At 46.8% G+C, this 20,197-nt stretch overlaps 1 protein-coding gene across 8 annotated transcripts in view; it reads left to right on the top strand.

Moving 5' to 3' along the window:
- Nucleotides 1–20,197, top strand: part of MTMR1 (myotubularin related protein 1) — a 314,872-nt gene that overhangs the window by 12,507 nt on the left and 282,168 nt on the right. For 4 of the 8 annotated variants that reach the window (XM_063937377.1, XM_063937380.1, XM_063937376.1 and 1 more), the window contains exon 3: nt 11,366–11,389. The exons of the other annotated variants lie outside the window; for them this stretch is intronic. In XM_063937377.1, coding sequence (XP_063793447.1) covers nt 11,366–11,389 — 24 coding nt within the window. The remainder of the gene's footprint in view (nt 1–11,365; nt 11,390–20,197) is intronic. 8 annotated transcript variants of the gene reach the window in all.

The following is a 20,197-nucleotide window of genomic DNA, read 5'->3' as shown; positions in this document are numbered from 1 at the left end:
ATTTGTGATATGTGGAGGTGGGGTCTTGTTTCAAAACTTGATAAAAGGAATAATTGTTTATAAGCTTCTTGCATATAGTCATTTCTGTCCTAAATTGCAAGGAAACCCCTCCCCCATTTTACAGCCTGTTTTATAATTATTGAAGTAACCTGTGTAAGTCTTTCGATGGATCTTATGTTTTGCTTTGACAAATTAGATTGCTTATTAGTTCTTTTTTTGTGCTCCAGTACACATTTATGAAGTCTTCTAGGATCACTTTATAAAATGATATTCATACAGTACTTCTAGCTGAAATCAGGAAAACTTCCGGCTTCATTTTAAAAGTAGTACTCCCTTTATTAATGTCAAAGATCTTTTACAAAGTATTTCCACCACTAATTTCAGTCTCAGACGTTTGTCCCTTCTCCCATAGTTACTACAGATACAGATTACTTGTCCATAGAGTCCAAAATTATTGGACATTGGTCACCTTTATCCTTTAGTTGCTTGTTCTTAAAATATTACTTGCGACATATGAACTGATATACTGGTTAAGATCTACAAATAGTCCAAACATTTTTGGTGTAGCTACAGGTGAAAATTTCAATTCCGCAGTGCTTTACAGTCACTACTTAGTTGGTGGCAGCAGCAGCAGCAGCAATGTGATACATTTGGTTCTGTAATTAAGAACAAAATAATGCTCCTTAAGCCCCTCATAAACTAGTGACTTTATTGAAGTATTCCTCCGATTCCCTGATGGTTGCGTCGGGAGATCAGGGATATTAAATATGTTTAAAAAATCCAGAATGGGGCATTTTTAACATGCTTCCATTTCCCTGATACCCCGACGGATCGCTGATCATCGATGCCTGCCAATCGTCGGATTGGCGATGCGCCTGCAGATGTAAGGGGGCTTTACTTACATGCCCCTCCAGTGCCTTGTCCCAACTGATGCAGGTCATACATCTGCGCTGCATTTCCTCGATTCCCCGATCCAATCCGCCCATCAAAAATGCGGATCGGGGCCCATTGATGATTGACAATCTGTTTAGGAAATTCTGCATGTTGAAAATCCCTGATTAGTCGATTCGGTCATATTTTGGTTGGGATCAGTAAATCGGAGAAATCCAACGTGTTGTGTTGCACTGATTCCCTAACCTAGATATCGAGAGGCACGTTGAATTGCGGCAATGATTCGCTGATGTATGGACCCTTTTTCTTTTGACTTAAATGATCATCCGATACATTTCCCACACACCTTCAATTTAAACTCAAGCCATTTACTTTTATCACATTTTATTTAAGTTTATATCTCAATTCGTTTTCAAATACAATTTTAAGTGATTTAGGTGTATATGCAATTGCGGTCGAATTCCCGAAAATGTCGAAAAACGGGACATTTTCGGCAACAAAAAAAAAAATCAACAATGCAATTCAGTACTTTTCGGCAAAAAAACGGCCATTCCAAATTCGACTATTTGAAATTCGACATTTGTCAAATTCGACATTTCTGCAATGGTACAAATGCGGCATTTCGACAAAAGTATATTCAATTGAAGATTGTAAATTCGACAACAGTGCTTTTAGACCGTAAATTCGTCATTTTCAATCCGCCACACTTTGCTGGCGGGATCTAATAAAAAATTTTAAAAACATGTTTTCTCTGACGTCCTAGTGGATGCTGGGACTCCGTAAGGACCATGGGGAATAGCGGCTCCGCAGGAGACAGGGCACAAAATAAAAGCTTAAGGATCAGGTGGTGTGCACTGGCTCCTCCCCCCATGACCCTCCTCCAAGCCTCAGTTAGATTTTTGTGCCCGGCCGAGAAGGGTGCAATCTAGGTGGCTCTCCTGAGCTGCTTAGAATAAAAGTTTAGTTTAGGTTTTTTTATTTTCAGTGAGTCCTGCTGGCAACAGGCTCACTGCATCGTGGGACTAAGGGGAGAAGAAACGGACTCACCTGAGTGCAGAGTGGATCGGGTTTCTTAGGCTACTGGACATTAGCTCCAGAGGGACGATCACAGGTTCAGCCTGGATGGGTCACCGGAGCCGCGCCGCCGTCCCCCTTACAGAGCCAGAAGAGACGAAGAGGTCCGGTGAAATCGGCGGCAGAAGACATCCTGTCTTCAGACTAAGGTAGCGCACAGCACCGCAGCTGTGCGCCATTGCTCTCAGCACACTTCACACTCCGGTCACTGAGGGTGCAGGGCGCTGGGGGGGAGCGCCCTGAGACGCAATATAACAGTATATACCTTAGGTGGCAAAAAGAATACATCACATATAGCTCCTGGGCTATATGGATGTATTTTAACCCCTGCCATTTTTACACAAAAAAGCGGGAGATAAGGACGTCGTGAAGGGGCGGAGCCTATCTCCTCAGCACACAAGCGCCATTTTCCCTCACAGCTCCGCTGGAAGGACGGCTCCCTGACTCTCCCCTGCAGTCCTGCTTCAGAATCAGGGTAAAAAAGAGAAGGGGGGGCATTTTTGGCAGCAAATAACGATAATAACAGCAGCTATAAGGGAATAACACTTATATAAGGTTATCCCTGTGTGTATATATATATATATATAGCGCTGGGTGTGTGCTGGCAGACTCTCCCTCTGTCTCTCCAAAGGGCTAAGTGGGGTCCTGTCCTCTATCAGAGCATTCCCGGTGTGTGTGCTGTGTGTCGGTACGCGTGTGTCGACATGTATGAGGAGGAAAATGATGTGGAGGCGGAGCAGTTGCCTGTGTTGGTGATGTCACCCCCTAGGGAGTCGACACCTGACTGGATGATTGTATTTAAACAATTAAGTGATAATGTCAGCAATTTGCAAAAAACTGTTGACGACATGAGACAGCCGGCAAATCAATTAGTGCCTGTCCAGGCGTCTCAGACACCGTCAGGGGCGCTAAAACGCCCGTTACCTCAGTGGGTCGACACAGACCCTGACAGATACTGAGTCTAGTGTCGACGGTGACGAGACAAACGTAATGTCCAGTAGGGCCACACGTTACATGATCACGGCAATGAAAGAGGCATTGAACCTTTCTGACACTATAAGTACCACAAAGAAGGGTATTATGTGGGGTGTGAAAAAACTACCAATAGTTTTTCCTGAGTCAGAGGAAATAAATGAGGTGTGTGATAAAGCGTGGGTTTCCCCCGATAAAAAACAGCTAATTTCTAAAAAATTATTAGCATTATATCCCTTCACGCCAGAGGTTAGGGCGCGTTGGGAAACACCCCCTAGGGTAGATAAGGCGCTCACACGTTTATCTAAACAAGTAGCGTTACCGTCTCCTGATACGGCCACCCTCAAAGAACCAGCTGATAGAAGGCTGGAAAATATCCTAAAAAGTATATACACACATACTGGTGTTATACTGCGACCAGCAATCGCCTCAGCCTGGATGTGCAGTGCTGGAGTCGCATGGTCGGATTCCCTGACTGAGAATATTGATACCCTGGATAGGGACAATATTTTGTTAACTATAGAACATTTAAAGGATGCATTACTATATATGCGTGATGCACAGAGGGATATTTGCACCCTGGCATCAAGAGTAAGTGCTATGTCCATCTCTGCCAGAAGAGCGTTATGGACGCGACAGTGGTCAGGGGATGCGGATTCCAAACGGCACATGGAAGTATTGCCGTATAAAGGGGAGGAGTTATTTGGGGCTGGTCTATCGGACCTGGTGGCCACGGCAACGGCTGGAAAATCCACCTTTTTACCCCAGGTCACTTCACATCAGCAGAAAAAGACACCGTCTTTTCAAACTCAGTCCTTTCGTTCCCATAAGTACAAGCGAGCAAAAGGCCACTCCTTTCTGCCCCGGGGCAGAGGAAGAGGAAAAAGACTGCACCATGCAGCCGCTTCCCAGGAGCAGAAGCCCTCCCCTGCTTCTGCCAAGTCTTCAGCATGACGCTGGGGCTTTACAAGCAGACTCAGATATGGTGGGGGCCCGTCTCAAGAATTTCAACGCGCAGTGGGCTCACTCGCAAGTGGATCCCTGGATTCTACAGGTAGTATCGCAGGGGTACAAACTGGAATTCGAGGCGTTTCCCCCTCGTCGGTTCCTGAAGTCTGCTTTACCAAAGTCTCCCTCCGACAGGGAGGCAGTTTTGGAAGCCATTCACAAGCTGTATTCCCAGCAGGTGATAATCAAGGTACCCCTCCTGCAACAAGGAAAGGGGTATTATTCCACGCTGTTTGTGGTACCGAAGCCGGACGGCTCGGTGAGACCAATTTTAAATCTGAAATCCTTGAACACTTACATAAAAAGGTTCAAATTCAAGATGGAGTCACTCAGAGCAGTGATAGCGAACCTGGAAGAAGGGGACTATATGGTGTCTCTGGACATCAAAGATGCTTATCTCCACGTCCCAATATACCCTTCTCACCAAGGGTACCTCAGGTTTGTAGTACAAAACTGTCATTATCAGTTTCAGACGCTGCCGTTTGGATTGTCCACGGCACCTCGGGTCTTTACCAAGGTAATGGCCGAAATGATGATTCTTCTACGAAGAAAAGGCATTTTAATTATCCCTTACTTGGACGATCTCCTGATAAGGGCAAGATCCAGGGAACAGTTAGAAGTCGGAGTAGCACTATCTCAGGTAGTGTTACGTCAGCACGGGTGGATTCTAAATATTCCAAAATCGCAGCTGATTCCAACGACACGTCTACTGTTCCTAGGAATGATTCTGGACACAGTCCAGAAGAAGGTGTTTCTCCCAGAGGAGAAGGCCAGGGAGTTATCCGAGCTAGTCAGGAACCTCCTAAAACCAGGCCAGGTCTCAGTGCATCAGTGCACGAGGGTCCTGGGAAAAATGGTGGCTTCTTACGAAGCGATTCCATTCGGAAGATTCCATGCAAGAACGTTTCAGTGGGATCTACTGGACAAATGGTCCGGATCGCATCTGCAGATGCATCAGCGGATAACCCTGTCGCCAAGGACAAGGGTGTCTCTCCTGTGGTGGCTGCAGAGTGCTCATCTACTAGAGGGCCGCAGATTTGGCATTCAGGATTGGATCCTGGTAACCACGGATGCCAGCCTGAGAGGCTGGGGAGCAGTCACACAGGGAAGGAATTTCCAGGGCTTGTGGTCAAGCATGGAAACATCTCTTCATATAAACATTCTGGAACTAAGGGCCATTTACAATGCCCTAAGTCAAGCAAAACCTCTGCTTCAGGGTCAGGCGGTGTTGATCCAATCGGACAACATCACGTCAGTCGCCCACGTAAACAGACAGGGCGGCACGAGAAGCAGGAGGGCAATGGCAGAAGCTGCAAGGATTCTTCGCTGGGCGGAAAATCATGTGATAGCACTGTCAGCAGTGTTCATTCCGGGAGTGGACAACTGGGAAGCAGACTTCCTCAGCAGACACGACCTTCACCCGGGAGAGTGGGGACTTCACCCAGAAGTCTTCCACCTGATTGTAAACCGTTGGGAAAAACCAAAGGTGGACATGATGGCGTCACGTCTAAACAAAAAACTGGACAGATATTGCGCCAGGTCAAGGGACCCTCAGGCAATAGCAGTGGACGCTCTGGTAACGCCGTGGGTGTACCAGTCAGTGTATGTGTTCCCTCCTCTGCCTCTCATACCAAAAGTACTGAGAATCATAAGAAGGAGAGGAGTAAGAACTATACTCGTGGTTCCGGATTGGCCAAGAAGGACTTGGTACCCGGAACTTCAAGAGATGCTCACGGACGAACCGTGGCCTCTACCTCTAAGAAAGGACCTGCTACTGCAGGGGTCTTGTCTGTTCCAAGACTTACCGCGGCTGCGTTTGACGGCATGGCGGTTGAACGCCGGATCCTGAGGGAAAAAGGCATTCCAGAAGAAGTCATTCCTACTCTGGTCAAAGCCAGGAAGGACGTAACCGCAAAACATTATCACCGCATTTGGCGTAAATATGTTGCGTGGTGTGAGGCCAAGAAGGCCCCTACAGAGGAATTTCAACTGGGTCGTTTCCTTCATTTCCTGCAAACAGGACTGTCTATGGGCCTAAAATTAGGGTCCATTAAGGTTCAAATTTCGGCCATGTCGATTTTCTTCCAGAAAGAACTGGCTTCAGTACCTGAAGTTCAGACATTTGTAAAAGGGGTGCTGCACATACAGCCACCTTTTGTGCCTCCAGTGGCACCTTGGGATCTCAATGTGGTGTTGAGTTTTCTAAAGTCACATTGGTTTGAACCACTTTCCACTGTGGACTTAAAATATCTCACATGGAAGGTGTCGATGCTGTTAGCCTTGGCTTCAGCCAGGCGTGTGTCAGAATTGGCGGCTTTATCATATAAAAGCCCTTACTTAATTTTCCATTCTGACAGGGCGGAATTGAGGACTCGTCCTCAATTTCTACCTAAGGTGGTTTCTGCATTTCACATGAACCAACCTATTGTGGTACCTGCGGCTACCAGGGACTTAGAGGACTCTAAGTTGCTTGACGTTGTCAGGGCCTTGAAAATATATGTTTCCAGGACGGCTGGAGTCAGAAAATCTGACTCGCTGTTTATCCTGTATGCACCCAACAAGCTGGGTGCTCCTGCTTCTAAGCAGACGATTGCTCGTTGGATTTGTAGTACAATTCAGCTTGCACATTCTGTGGCAGGATTGCCACAGCCAAAATCAGTAAAAGCCCATTCCACAAGGAAAGTGGGCTCATCTTGGGCGGCTGCCCGAGGGGTCTCGGCTTTACAACTTTGCCGAGCAGCTACTTGGTCAGGGGCAAACACGTTTGCTAAATTCTACAAATTTGATACCCTGGCTGAGGAGGACCTGGAGTTCTCTCATTCGGTGCTGCAGAGTCATCCGCACTCTCCCGCCCGTTTGGGAGCTTTGGTATAATCCCCATGGTCCTTACGGAGTCCCAGCATCCACTAGGACGTCAGAGAAAATAAGATTTTACTTACCGATAAATCTATTTCTCGTAGTCCGTAGTGGATGCTGGGCGCCCATTCCTAGTGCGGATTGTCTGCAATACTTGTATATAGTTATTGTTACAAAAATTCGGGTTATTATTGTTGTGAGCCATCTTTTCAGAGGCTCCTTTGCGTTTATCATACTGTTAACTGGGTTCAGATCACAAGTTGTACGGTGTGATTGGTGTGGCTGCTATGAGTCTTACCCGGGATTCAATATCCTTCCTTATTATGTACGCTCGTCCGGGCACAGTATCCTAACTGAGGCTTGGAGGAGGGTCATGGGGGGAGGAGCCAGTGCACACCACCTGATCCTTAAGCTTTTATTTTGTGCCCTGTCTCCTGCGGAGCCGCTATTCCCCATGGTCCTTACGGAGTCCCAGCATCCACTACGGACTACGAGAAATAGATTTATCGGTAAGTAAAATCTTATTTTTTTTGTGTTTTTTTTTTATTGGTAATAGCATATCTATTTATATTAGAAGGGATTAGGTACTTGGTTTGTCTATTTAGGAGGCACAAGTATTATTTATATATTTAAAAAAAAAAAAAAATATATATATATATATATATATATATATATTTTTTTTTTAATGGAATGGGGTAAAAATCTGAAAAAAAAAATGCGTGGGGTCCCCCCTCCTAAGCATAACCAGCCTCGGGCTCTTTGAGCCGGTCCTGGTTGCCAAAATACGGGGGGAAAAATGACAGGGGATCCCCCGTATTTTAACAACCAGCACCGGGCTCTGCGCCTGGTCCTGGTGCAAAAAATACGGGGGACAAAAAGAGTAGGGGTCCCACGTATTTTTGTACCAGCACCGGGCTCCACTAGCTGGACAGATAATGCCACAGCCGGGGGACACTTTTATACTGCTCCCTGCGGCCGTGGCATTAAATACCCAACTAGTCACCCCTGGCCGGGGTACCCTGGAGGAGTGGGGACCCCTTCAATCAAGGGGTGTGTCCCCCCAGCCACCCAAGGGCCAGGGGTGAAGCCCGAGGCTGTCCCCCCCCCCCCCCCCATCCATGGGCTGCGGATGGGGGGCTGATAGCCTTGTTGAAAATGTAAGAATATTGTTTTTTTTGCAGAAGAACTACAAGTCCCAGAAAGCCTCCCTCGCAAGCCGGTACTTGGAGAACCACAAGTACCAGCATGCGGGGGGAAAACGGGCCCGCTGGTACCTGTAGTTATACTGCAAAAAAAATACCCAAATAAAAACAGGACACAGACACCGTGAAAGTATAACTTTATTACATACATGTCGACACACATACTTACCTATGTTGACACGCCGACTCTGGCCACGTCTCCAATGTCGACGTCTGGGGTACCTGAAAATAAAATTATACTCGCCTGATCCAGTGTCCGGTTCTTTTATTGTAATCCACGTACTTGGCAAAACAAAAAAACGCATTTACCCGGACCAGACGGACTGAAAGGGGTCCCATGTTTACACATGGGACCCCTTTCCCCGAATGCAGAGACCCCCCGTGACTCCTGTCACAGAAGGTCCCTTCAGCCAATCAGGAAGCGCCACGTCGTGGCACTCTCCTGATTGGCTTTGCGCGTCTGAGCTAGCAGACAGCACATCGCACAGCTCCTCCATTAGTTTCAATGGTGGGAACTTTGCGGTCAGCCGCTGACCGCGGGTGACCTCACCGCTGACCGCAAAGTTCCCACCATTGAAGATAATGGAGGGGGCTGTGCGATGCGCGTCTGACAGCTCCGACGCGCATACAGCCAATCAGGAGAGTGCCACGATGTGGCGCTTCCTGATTGGCTGAAGGGACCTTCTGTGACAGGAGTCACGGGGGGTCTCTGCATTCGGGGAAAGGGGTCCCATGTGTAAACATGGGACCCCTTTCAGTCCGTCTGGTCCGGGTAAATGCGTTTTTTTGTTATGCCAAGTACGTGGATTACAATAAAAGAACCGGACACTGGATCAGGTGAGTATAATTTTATTTTCAGGTACCCCGGACGTCGACATTGGAGATGTGGCCAGAGTCGGCGTGTCAACATAGGTAATTTTGTGTGTCGGCATGTATGTAATAAAGTTATACTTTCACGGTGTCTGTGTCCTGTTTTTATTTGGGTATTTTTTTTTTCAGAAGAACTACAGGTACCAGCGGGCCCATTTCCCCCCGCATGCTGGTACTTGTGATTCTCCAAGTACCAGCTTCTGCAAAAAAAACAATATTCTTTCATTTTTACACATGGCTATCAGCCCCCCATCCGCAGCCCTTGGAAGGGGGGGACAGCCTCGGGCTTCACCGCTGGCCCTTGGGTGGCTGGGGGGGGGGACCCCTTGATTGAAGGGGTCCCCACTCCTCCAGGGTACCCCGGACTAGTGACTAGTTGGGTATTTAATGCCACGGCCGCAGGGAGCGGTATAAAAGTGTCCCCCGGCTGTGGCATTATCTGTCCAGCTAGTGGAGCCCGGTGCTGGTACAAAAAATACGGGGGACCCCTACTCTTTTTGTCCCCCGTATTTTTTGCTCCAGGACCAGGCGCAGAGCCCGGTGCTGGTTGTTAAAATACGGGGGATCCCCTGTCATTTTTCCCCCCGTATTTTGGCAACCAGGACCGGCTCAAAGAGCCCGAGGCTGGTTATGCTTCGGAGGGGGGACCCCACGCATTTTTTTTCCGGGTTTTTTACCGTTTTTTAAACATTTTTAAAAGTCTAATCAAAATCTGTCAAATCGGCCGTTTTTCGACAGCGGGACTGTCGAATTCGTTTTTTATTGAATATGTCGAATTCCGGCTCCCACCTGCCGGAATTCGACGGTCGAATTGTGTCGAATTTAAAAACGGGCGAAAAAGTGCCGCAATTCGCCCGGAATTGCATATACCCCAATGTATCCATGTATGCTTAGATTTTAAGGCTAACTTGATGCTCACTTATAGTTCCACAACCTGCATAATGGATCATATGGGTTTAGTATGGTATGCCGGCGGACGGGCTCCCAGCGACCAGCATACCGGCGCCGGAAGCCCGACCGCCGGCATTCCGACAGCATGGCGAGCACAAATGAGCCCCTTGCGGGCTAGCTGCGCTCACCACGCTACGCGCGCCACACTATTTATTCTCCCTCCACGAGGGAGAAAAACTGTCGGTATGCCGGCTGTCGGGATTCCGGCGCCGGTATACTGTGCGCTGGGATCCCGACAATCGGCAACCTGAAGACCACCTGAACATATAAAGGAACACCTCTGTAACTTTATTATTTATAATGTACAGATGTGTCCTCATACATCTAGTCTCAATACCTCACACAGTGTGAGATGCCTGATGCGTGTGAGCTGCAACTCTTCTAGCATTGGGCATTTTTTTTTTTTTTTGACAAAAATGTAACTAGCACGCCCCAGGAGACTGTGCTTATTATTTGATATGCAACACTTGTACAGTGCATCCGGAAAGTATTTACAGCCTTTCACTTTTTCCACATTTTGTTATGTTACAGCCTTATTCCAAAATTTAATAAATGCATTTTTCCCTTAAAATTCTACACACAATACCCCATAATGACAACGTGAAAAAAGTTTTTAAGATTTTTGAAAATTTATTAAAAATAATAAACTAAGAAATCACATGTACATAAGTATTCACCGCTTTTGCCATGAAGCTCAAAATTGAGCTCAGGTGCATCCTGTTTCCACTGATCATCCTTAAGACGTTCCTATAGCTTAATTGGAGTCCATCTGTGGTAAATTCAGTTGATTGGACATGATTTGGAAAAGCACACACCTGTCTATATAAGGTCCCACACTTGACAGTGCATGTCTGAGCACAAACCAAGCATGAAGTCAAATGAATTGTCTGTAGAGCTCCGAGACAGGATTGTCTCAAGGCCCAAATCTGGGGAAGGGTACAGAAAAATATCTGCTTCTTTGAAAATGTATTCCATTTTGGAATAAGGCTGTAACATAACAAAATGTGGAAAAAGTGAAGCGCTGCAAATACTTTCCGGATGCATTGTATAGTGTGTGTGAGTTTGTATACGCAGCACATTGGGACTTGTATTGGATAAAAGCTGTGGCTGCTACATTGTAGCACTTCGTATACAGATTCAGACACTCAGTCGCACACAGATATACAAGTGTTGCATGTCAAATTAATCAGACCAATCTTCTCGCCTGTCCCAGTCACATCATGTTGCGACTAAGATGCATTTTCAGCACTGAGAGGTACTGTTTGGCCTGACTGCAGTCAGACTGTATCAGGACACCTTTGTATATTCATATAGTGCTACCATATTGCACAGAGCTGTACAGAAAATATATCCTTCACATCCATCCCTGCCACCTCTGTAATTAACAATGCAGACTTCTAACTTCCTGGTATCTACAGGACTGGTGCAATAATCATTAGAGTGGTAAAGAAAAGGATTCCGTTATACCTTCTTTTCAGTTTTTTTTGTTTAGTCGATGCCATTGAGTAAATGTTTTATCTTATTATTGTGCATTTTAACAGGTTTACAAGAGGCCCAACATAAGGGTAAGATATGTCTGGTGTTCAGCAAGTCCGGCCTCTTGCCTTACTCGTCTGCTGTGCCGTGTGTTGAAAATCGTTATCTGGTATATCGAGTATCAAAATCTCTGTAGCAAAAAGGGTGATGTTGTGTGCCAGCATGTTTAACCTTTAAATTCAAAATATTTTTTGAATTGGAACAAGTTCAAACAATTACAGATACTGTATGTCCCTTGTAGAGATTTTGATCCTCACCCTCCAGTGTCTCTTCTCTTTGTGACGTGAAAACATATAGCAGGTTTTTCCAGCCTGTATATTGCTTACTATGGAGGAATTCATTTAGAAGCGATGGGATGTAACTCTGAAATGAGTGGCCGGAGCTATTTTAATTGACTGGATCACGCCCGTAACTTAAGTCGGGAGGTGCAGTATATTGCAACTAATGCCCGGGGCATAGCCACAGTAAACTGATGGGCGCGATGCTGTTGCTACACGTGGCACCACCCCAAGGCCTTAGTTAGCATGGATCTGCAGCACATCTCAGGAGGGAGTGAGCAGAAATCCGCAAGTCGCAAGTTTCCAGCATGGACAATTGAATAGCTCTGAGCACTCGTTCTGGCAGCCTCATCCCTTTGCTTTTAATTGAACCCCCCCAATGATTGTGCTTTATTTCTTCTGTCTGTACATTGGTTGTCAGAATTACTATTTCTCTATCGTCCTAGTGGATGCTGGGGTTCCTGAAAGGACCATGGGGGAACAGCGGCTCCGCAGGAGACAGGGCACAAAAAGTAAAGCTTTTCCAGATCAGGTGGTGTGCACTGGCTCCTCCCCCTATGACCCTCCTCCAGACTCCAGTTAGATTTTTGTGCCCGGCCGAGAAGGGTGCAATCTAGGTGGCTCTCCTAAAGAGCTGCTTAGAGAAAGTTTAGCTTAGGTTTTTTATTTTACAGTGAGTCCTGCTGGCAACAGGATCACTGCAACGAGGGACTGAGGGGAGAAGAAGTGAACTCACCTGCGTGCAGGATGGATTGGCTTCTTGGCTACTGGACATTAGCTCCAGAGGGACGATCACAGGTACAGCCTGGATGGTCACCGGAGCCGCGCCGCCGGCCCCCTTGCAGATGCTGAAGTTAGAAGAGGTCCAGAATCGGCGGCTGAAGACTCTGACAGTCTTCTAAAGGTAGCGCACAGCACTGCAGCTGTGCGCCATTTTCCTCTCAGCACACTTCACACGCTGTCACTGAGGGTGCAGGGCGCTGGGGGGGGGCGCCCTGGGAGGCAAATGTAAACCTATATACTGGCTAAAAATACCTCACATATAGCCCCCAGAGGCTATATGGAGATATTTAACCCCTGCCAAACTTCACTAAAGAGCGGGAGACGAGCCCGCCGTAAAAGGGGCGGGGCCTATCTCCTCAGCACACAGCGCCATTTTTTCTCTCACAGAAAGGCTGGAGAGAAGGCTCCCAGGCTCTCCCCTGCACTGCACTACAGAAACAGGGTTTAAACAGAGAGGGGGGGCACAAATTGGCGATATAAATATATATATAAAGATGCTATTAGGGAGAAACACTTATATAATGTTGTCCCTATGTAATTATAGCGTTTTTTGGTGTGTGCTGGCAAACTCTCCCTCTGTCTCTCCAAAGGGCTAGTGGGGTCCTGTCCTCTGTCAGAGCATTCCAGGTGTGTGTGCTGTGTGTCGGTACGTGTGTGTCGACATGTATGAGGACGATGCTGGAGGAGGCGGAGAAATTGCCTGTAATGGTGATGTCACTCTCTAGGGAGTCGACACCGGAATGGATGGCTTATTTAGGGAATTACGTGAGAATGTCAACACGCTGCAAGGTCGGTTGACGACATGAGACGGCCGACAAACAATTAGTAACGGTCCAGGCGTCTCAGAAACACCGTCAGGGTTTTTTTATAAAAAACGCCCATTTACCTCAGTCGGTCGACACAGACACGGACACTGAATCCAGTGTCGACGGTGAATAAACAAACGTATTCCTCATTAGGGCCACACGTTAAGGGCAATGAAGGAGCTGTTACATATTTCTGATACTACAAGTACCACAAAAAAAAAAAAGGGTATTATGTGGAAGTGAAAAAACTACCTGTAGTTTTTCCTGAATCAGATAAAATAAAATGAAGTGTGTGATGATGCGTGGGTTTACCCCGATAGCAAATATTGGCGTTATACCTTTTCCCGCCAGAAGTTAGGGCGCGTTGGGAAACACCCATTAGGGTGGATAAGGCGCTCACACGCTTATCAAGTGGCGTTACCGTCTCCAAATACGGCCGCCCTCAAGGAGCCAGCTGATAGGCAGCTGGAAAAATATCCTAAAAAGTATATACACACAGACGGTGGTTATACTGCGACCAGCGATCGCCATCAGCCTGGAGATGCAGTGCTGGGTTGGCTTGGTCGAATTCCCTGACTAAAAATATTTTATTGATATAGAGCATTTAATAGGATGCATTCTATATATATGTATGCGAGATGCACAGAGGGATATTTGCACTCTGGCATCAAGATAAGTGCATTGTCCATATCTCCCAGAAGATGTCATGGACACGACAGTGGTCAGGTGATACAGATCCCATACGGCACATGGAAGTATTGCCGTATAAAGGGAAGGAGTTATTTGGGGTCGGTCCGTCGGACCTGGGGGCCACGGCCACAGCTGGGAAATCCAACCTTTTTACCCCAAGTTACATCTCAGCAAAAAAAAGGACACTGTCTTTTCAGCCTCAATCCTTCCGTTCCCATGTGGGCAAGCGGGCAAAAGGCCAGTCATATCTGCCCAGACATAGAGGAAAGGGAAGTAGACTGCAGCAGGCAGCCCCTTCCCAGGAAAAGAAGCCCTCCACCAGTGGGGGGGTAGTCTCAAGAGTCTCAGCGCGCAGTGGGATCACTCGCAAGTTGACCCCTAGATCATACAAGTATTATCCCAGGGGTACAGATTGGAGAGTCGAGACATTTTTTCCTCGCAGGTTCCTGAAGCCTGCTTTACCAACGGCTCCCTCCGACAAGGAGGCAGTATTGGGAAAAAATTCACAAGCTGTATTTCCAGCAGGTGATAATCAAAGTACCCCTCCTACAACAAGGAAAAGGGTATTAGTCCTCCACACTATATTGTGGTACTGAAGCCAGACGGCTTGGTGAGACATAGTCTAAATCTGAAATCTTTGAACACTTACATAAAAAGGTTCAAATCAAGATGGAGTCACTCAGAGCAGTGATAGAGTACCGGAAAAAAGGGGACTATATGGTGTCCCTGGACATCAAGGATTACCTCCATGTCCAAATTTGCCCTTCTCAACAAGGGTACCTCTGGTTCGTGATACAGAACTGTCAATATCAGTTTCAGACGCTGCCGTTGAATTGTCCACGGCACCCCGGGCCTTTACCAAGGTAATGGCCGAAAAGATGATTCTTAAAAGAAGAAAGGCATCTAAATTATCCCTTACTTGGACGATATCCTGAAAGGGACAAGTTTCCAGAGAACAGTTGGAGGTCGGAAAAGAACTATCTAAAGTAGTTCTACGACAGCACGAGTGGATTCTAAATATTCCAAAAATCGCAGCTGTTTTCCGATGATACGTCTGCTGTTCCTAGGAATGATTCTGGGCATAGTCCAGAAAGAGGTATTTCTCCTGGAGGGGAAAGCCAGGGAGTTATCCGACCTAGTCAGAAACCTCCTAAATCCAGGCCAAGTATCAGTGCATCAATGCACAGGAGTCCTGGGAAAAATGGTGGCTTCTTACGAAGCGATTCCATTCGGCAGATCTCACGCAAAAACTTTTCAGGGGGATTTGCTGGACGAATGGTCCGGATCGCATCTTCAGATGCATCAGCGGATAACCCTGTCTCCAAGGACAAGGGTGTCTCTTCTGTGGGGGCTGCAGAGTGCTCCTCTTCTAGAGGGCAGCACATTCAGCATTCAGGACTGTGTTCTGGTGACCACGGATGCCAGCCTGAGAGGCTGGGGAACAGTCACACAAGGAAGAAATTTCCAAGGAAGTGTGGTCAAGTCTGGAGATTTCTCTCCACATGAATATACTGGAGCTAAGGGCAATTTACGATGCTCTGAGCCTAGGAAGACCTCTGCTTCAAAGTCAACCGGTGCTGATCCAGTAGGACATCATCATGGCAGTCGCCCACGTAAACAGACGGGGCGGCACAAGAAGCAGGAGGGCAATGACAGCAAGGATTCTTCGCTGGGCGAAAGATCATGTGATAACACTGTCAGCAGTGTTCATTCCGGGAGTGGACAACTAGGAAGATTTCCTCAGCATAAATGAATTCCACCCGGAAAAGTGGGAACTTCATCTGGAAGTTTCCACATGTTTGTAAACCGTTGGGAAAGACCAAAGGTGGTTATGATGGCGTCCCACATGAAGCGCCAGGTCTAGAGACCCTCAGGCAATAGCTGGGACGCTCTGGTAACACCGTGGGTGTACCAGTCGGTGTATGTGTTCCCTCCTCTGCCTTTCATACCCAGTGTATGGAGAATGATAGGAAGGAGAGGAGTAAGAACTATACTCGTGGTTCCGGTTTGGGCCAAGAAGAACTTGGTACCCGGAACTTCAAGAGATACTAGAAAGGATCTTGATTCAGCAAGAATCATGTCTGTTCCATGACTTACCGCAGCTGCGTTGACGCCAGGGCGGGTGAACGCCGGATCCTAAGGGAAAAAGGCATTCCGGAAGAGGTCATCCCTACCCTGGTCAGAGCCAGGAAGGAGGTGACCGCACAACATTGTCACCGCTTAGGTGAAAATATGTTCCATGGTGTGAGGCCAGGAAGGCTCCACGGAAGAATTTCAACTAGGTTAATTCCTACATTTCCTGCAAGCAGGAGTGTATATGGGTCTCAAATTGGGGTCCATTAAGGTTCAAATTTCGACCGGTCGATTTTCTTCCAGAAAGAAATTGGCTTCAGTTCCTGAAGTCCAGAAGTTGTTAAGGGAGTACTGCATATACAACCCCTTTTTGATGTCTCCAGTGGCACTGGGCGATCTCAACGTAGTTTGGGATTCCTAAAATCACATTGTTTTAAACAACTCAAATCTGTGGATTTGATATATCTCACATGGAAAGTGACCATGCTGTTGGTCCTGGCCTCGGCCAGGCGAGTGTCAGAATTGGCGGCTTTATCTCACAAAGCCATATCTGATTGTCCATTCGGACAGAGCAAAGCTGTGGACTCGTCCCCAGTTTCTCCCTAAGGTGGTGTCAGCGTTTCACCTGAACCAGCTTATTGTGGTGCCTGCGGCTACTAGGGACTTGGAGGACTCCAAGTTGCTGGATGTTGTCAGGGCCCTGAAAATATAGTTTCCAGGTCGGCTGGAGTCAGGAAATCTGACTTGCTGTTTATCCTGTATGCACCCAACAAGCTGGGTGCTCCTGCTTCTAAGCAGACTATTGCTCGTTGGATTTGTAGTACAATTCAGCTTGCACATTCTGTGGCAGGCTTGCCACAGCAAAAAATATGTAAATGCCCATTCCACAAGGAAGGTGGGCTCATCTTGGGCGGCTGCCCGAGGGGTCTCGGCATTACAACTCTGCCGAGCAGCTACGTGGTCGGGGGAGAACACGTTTGTAAAATTTTACAAATTTGATACCCTGGCAAAAGAGGACCTGGAGTTCTCTCATTCGGTGCTGCAGAGTCATCCGCACTCTCCCGCCCGTTTGGGAGCTTTGGTATAATCCCCATGGTCCTTTCAGGAACCCCAGCATCCACTAGGACGATAGAGAAAATAAGAATTTACTTACCGATAATTCTATTTCTCGGAGTCCGTAGTGGATGCTGGGCGCCCATCCCAAGTGCGGATTATTCTGCAATACTTGTACATAGTTATTGTTACAAAAATCGGGTTATTGTTGTAGGAAGCCGTCTTTCAGAGGCTCCTTTTGTTATCATACTGTTAACTGGGTTTAGATCACAAGTTGTACGGTGTGATTGGTGTGGCTGGTATGAGTCTTACCCGGGATTCAAAATCCTCCCTTATTGTGTACGCTCGTCCGGGCACAGTACCTAACTGGAGTCTGGAGGAGGGTCATAGGGGGAGGAGCCAGTGCACACCACCTGATCTGGAAAAGCTTTACTTTTTGTGCCCTGTCTCCTGCGGAGCCGCTGTTCCCCCATGGTCCTTTCAGGAACCCCAGCATCCACTACGGACTCCGAGAAATAGAATTATCGGTAAGTAAATTCTTATTTTATATGGCATTTGTTGGACAGTTTGCGGAGTATATGGGGTATATTCATTTGAAGTCTGATCCATTCCGACATTCATTTGTCGGAATGGATCCGACCTGGGCTAATCAATGACATCTCAATTCGACTTTTAAAAAAGTCGAATTGAGATGCAGGAGGGGAGACGGGGGAGAGCCGCGGGCAGACGGGGTAGAGCAGCGCTACAGCAGCGACTATATAGCCGCTGCTGTAGCGCTGCTTTCCCCTGTCTGCCCGCGTCTCTGCCCCCCTGCCCCCCCCCCCCCCCCCCCCCCCAGTCTCTCTGCCCCTCCCCATCCCTTCTCTCTCAGTACACATATATTTGCACACACCGTATTCCCTGATTCACACACAAGGACTCCGGTGTGTACAAAGAATGGGCGCTGGGGTTTACCAATGGATGAGATTTTTTTCCTATAATTAGTGGATACTGCTGCTCTTTAGTTAAAGGATAATTGCATTCCTTATACAAAACAAAGATAAAAAAAAACAAAGATAAAAAAACATACCCCCCGGGATACAATCTCGGGAGTATACCAAGAGCGCTGCTTCCACCACAATTTCTATACTATTATATTATTTCACAACCGGTTTTATATTCAATCTTTTTTATTTATAAAAATAGTACTCTAAATAAGCACAGCGAGGTCTCGCTTGCTGGAGCCGGGTGGACACTGCTGTGAGCGGCGGCCGTGACATCCTCTGGCGCGGCTCTCCCCGTCCCTGCCTGGGATCTCCCCGTCTCCGGCGCTGCTCTCCCCATCTCACTTCGACACAAGCACGTGGATCGGCAGCAATTCTGCCGATCCACATGCTTTTTTCGACAAGTCGAGAAAATTTGGGGTTATATTGAATAGGTCAGAACCCCTTCCGACCTAAAAAAGTCGAAAACTGCCGTCTTTTCGACAGACGGCAGCTTTCGACTTCAATTGAATATACCCCTATGTCTTTTATGCTTGTCTGTAGAGTGATTTAAAATGTTGATTATCAATGCAATAGTGTGGAGCATGATACAGTATGTCAAGTGGGTGCTGACTGTAAATTGAGCCCATCGGTCAGAAGTATCAATATTTTATTTATTTATTGATCTAGCGCACACATATTCAGCAGCGCTTTACAGAGAATATTTGGGCATTCAGTCCCTGCCTCAGTTGAGCATACAATTTACGAGTATATTCCCTACTACATGTACACGTGCACGCATTTATGCTACGGTTAATTTTGTTGGGGTCCAATTAACCTACCAGTATATTTTGGGATTGTGGGGGAATCCAACGGAAACCAACGGAAGCACAGAGAGAATATACAAACTTCTCATAGGGCCATGGCGGGAATCAAACCCATGACCTCAGTGCTGTGAGGCAGTAAAGCTAGCCATTACACCATCCTTACTGCCCAATTATGCTCCAGGACGGTAGGTAGAAAATGAAGGGGAGGTTTTACACCTATGTTAATTAAATTAGGAGTTGTTTGTCTTAAGATGATCATCTTTTCTATATTTGAAGATGATTGTAAGTTATTTAACTTAAAAGTGCCTATGGCACTGGGTGAATCTGTTATCTACAAATTAAAGGATGCTTATTCTCCATAATTACCACTAGAGAGTGCTGTGCAATGCAGTTGTTCCCACACTGCCCAGTTGTATGATAGGTCTTCTAAGCCTGCCGACTGCAGAGATGTATAGCTGGTCCCTGGACCTATGAAATTTGTTAAAATCCTTGTGGATGCAGGGCAGCCATAAATATAGTTTAGGAAACTGGCTGAATTGGAGCTGCGGACTCATTAGTGACCGTTCTCCCAGACCGGGAAAATCTGTGAGACAGGTTTTCAGATTGTGAACAAAAATGAACAACAGTAGCTCTCTGGTGGTTTTGCATACAAAATAAAGACCCTTTAATTTGAAAATATAAAGTGCGCTTGGCAGGTTTTAAAGCTAAATGACTTGAAAATAATAACATATTAGATGTGTTGTAATTGATGATGAATCCCCTGTAAACTTATTTGAACATTTGTTGCCTTACTGCTCCATTGAAAAGGATGGATGGATCTTGTGAATTTTAGCTCTGCTTATGCTCCATAGCTAAGCATACGCATCTATGGGGGATTCTTAGTGTAGTACTCATCATCACTAGCAGCTTAATGGCCGGCAATAGGGTGTCCTCACACAGGCTAAGTTTAGCGCGTGCTGTGCTAAATTGTGTGTACGCAGATATCCATCTGATTTCAGACTGATCTCCTGCACCAAGTGCATGCTAGTAATTAGGACAGCTATTAGAACAAGTGCATGGACGAGGGAGGTCTGCATAGATGCATACAGGCAAATATCCACATGTTCATGTTCAAAGGATGTAGTGGCTTGCTACTGGTGTGTAAGAGTGACAATTGTCTGTATCTGTTACTTGGGGCAGTCTGTTCAACATCATTAGATCCATAAATAAGTCTAGTACACTGTGTTCCTGCTTGTATAGTGTCCATCTTCTGTGTGCCACAGCGCTGGCATCACTTAATCTGTACTTCTGCGCTGATGTGGCTGCTGCTCACTCGAGCTTCCTCTTCAGTGGTTTCCTGTTGTATGCCATACTAGTCTGTCAGCT

Source organism: Pseudophryne corroboree, chromosome 8, assembly GCF_028390025.1.
Source record: "Pseudophryne corroboree isolate aPseCor3 chromosome 8, aPseCor3.hap2, whole genome shotgun sequence".
NCBI lineage: Eukaryota > Metazoa > Chordata > Amphibia > Anura > Myobatrachidae > Pseudophryne > Pseudophryne corroboree.
The sequence above is the reverse complement of the archived record's forward strand: the minus strand, read 5'-3'. Positions and strand labels throughout refer to the sequence as shown.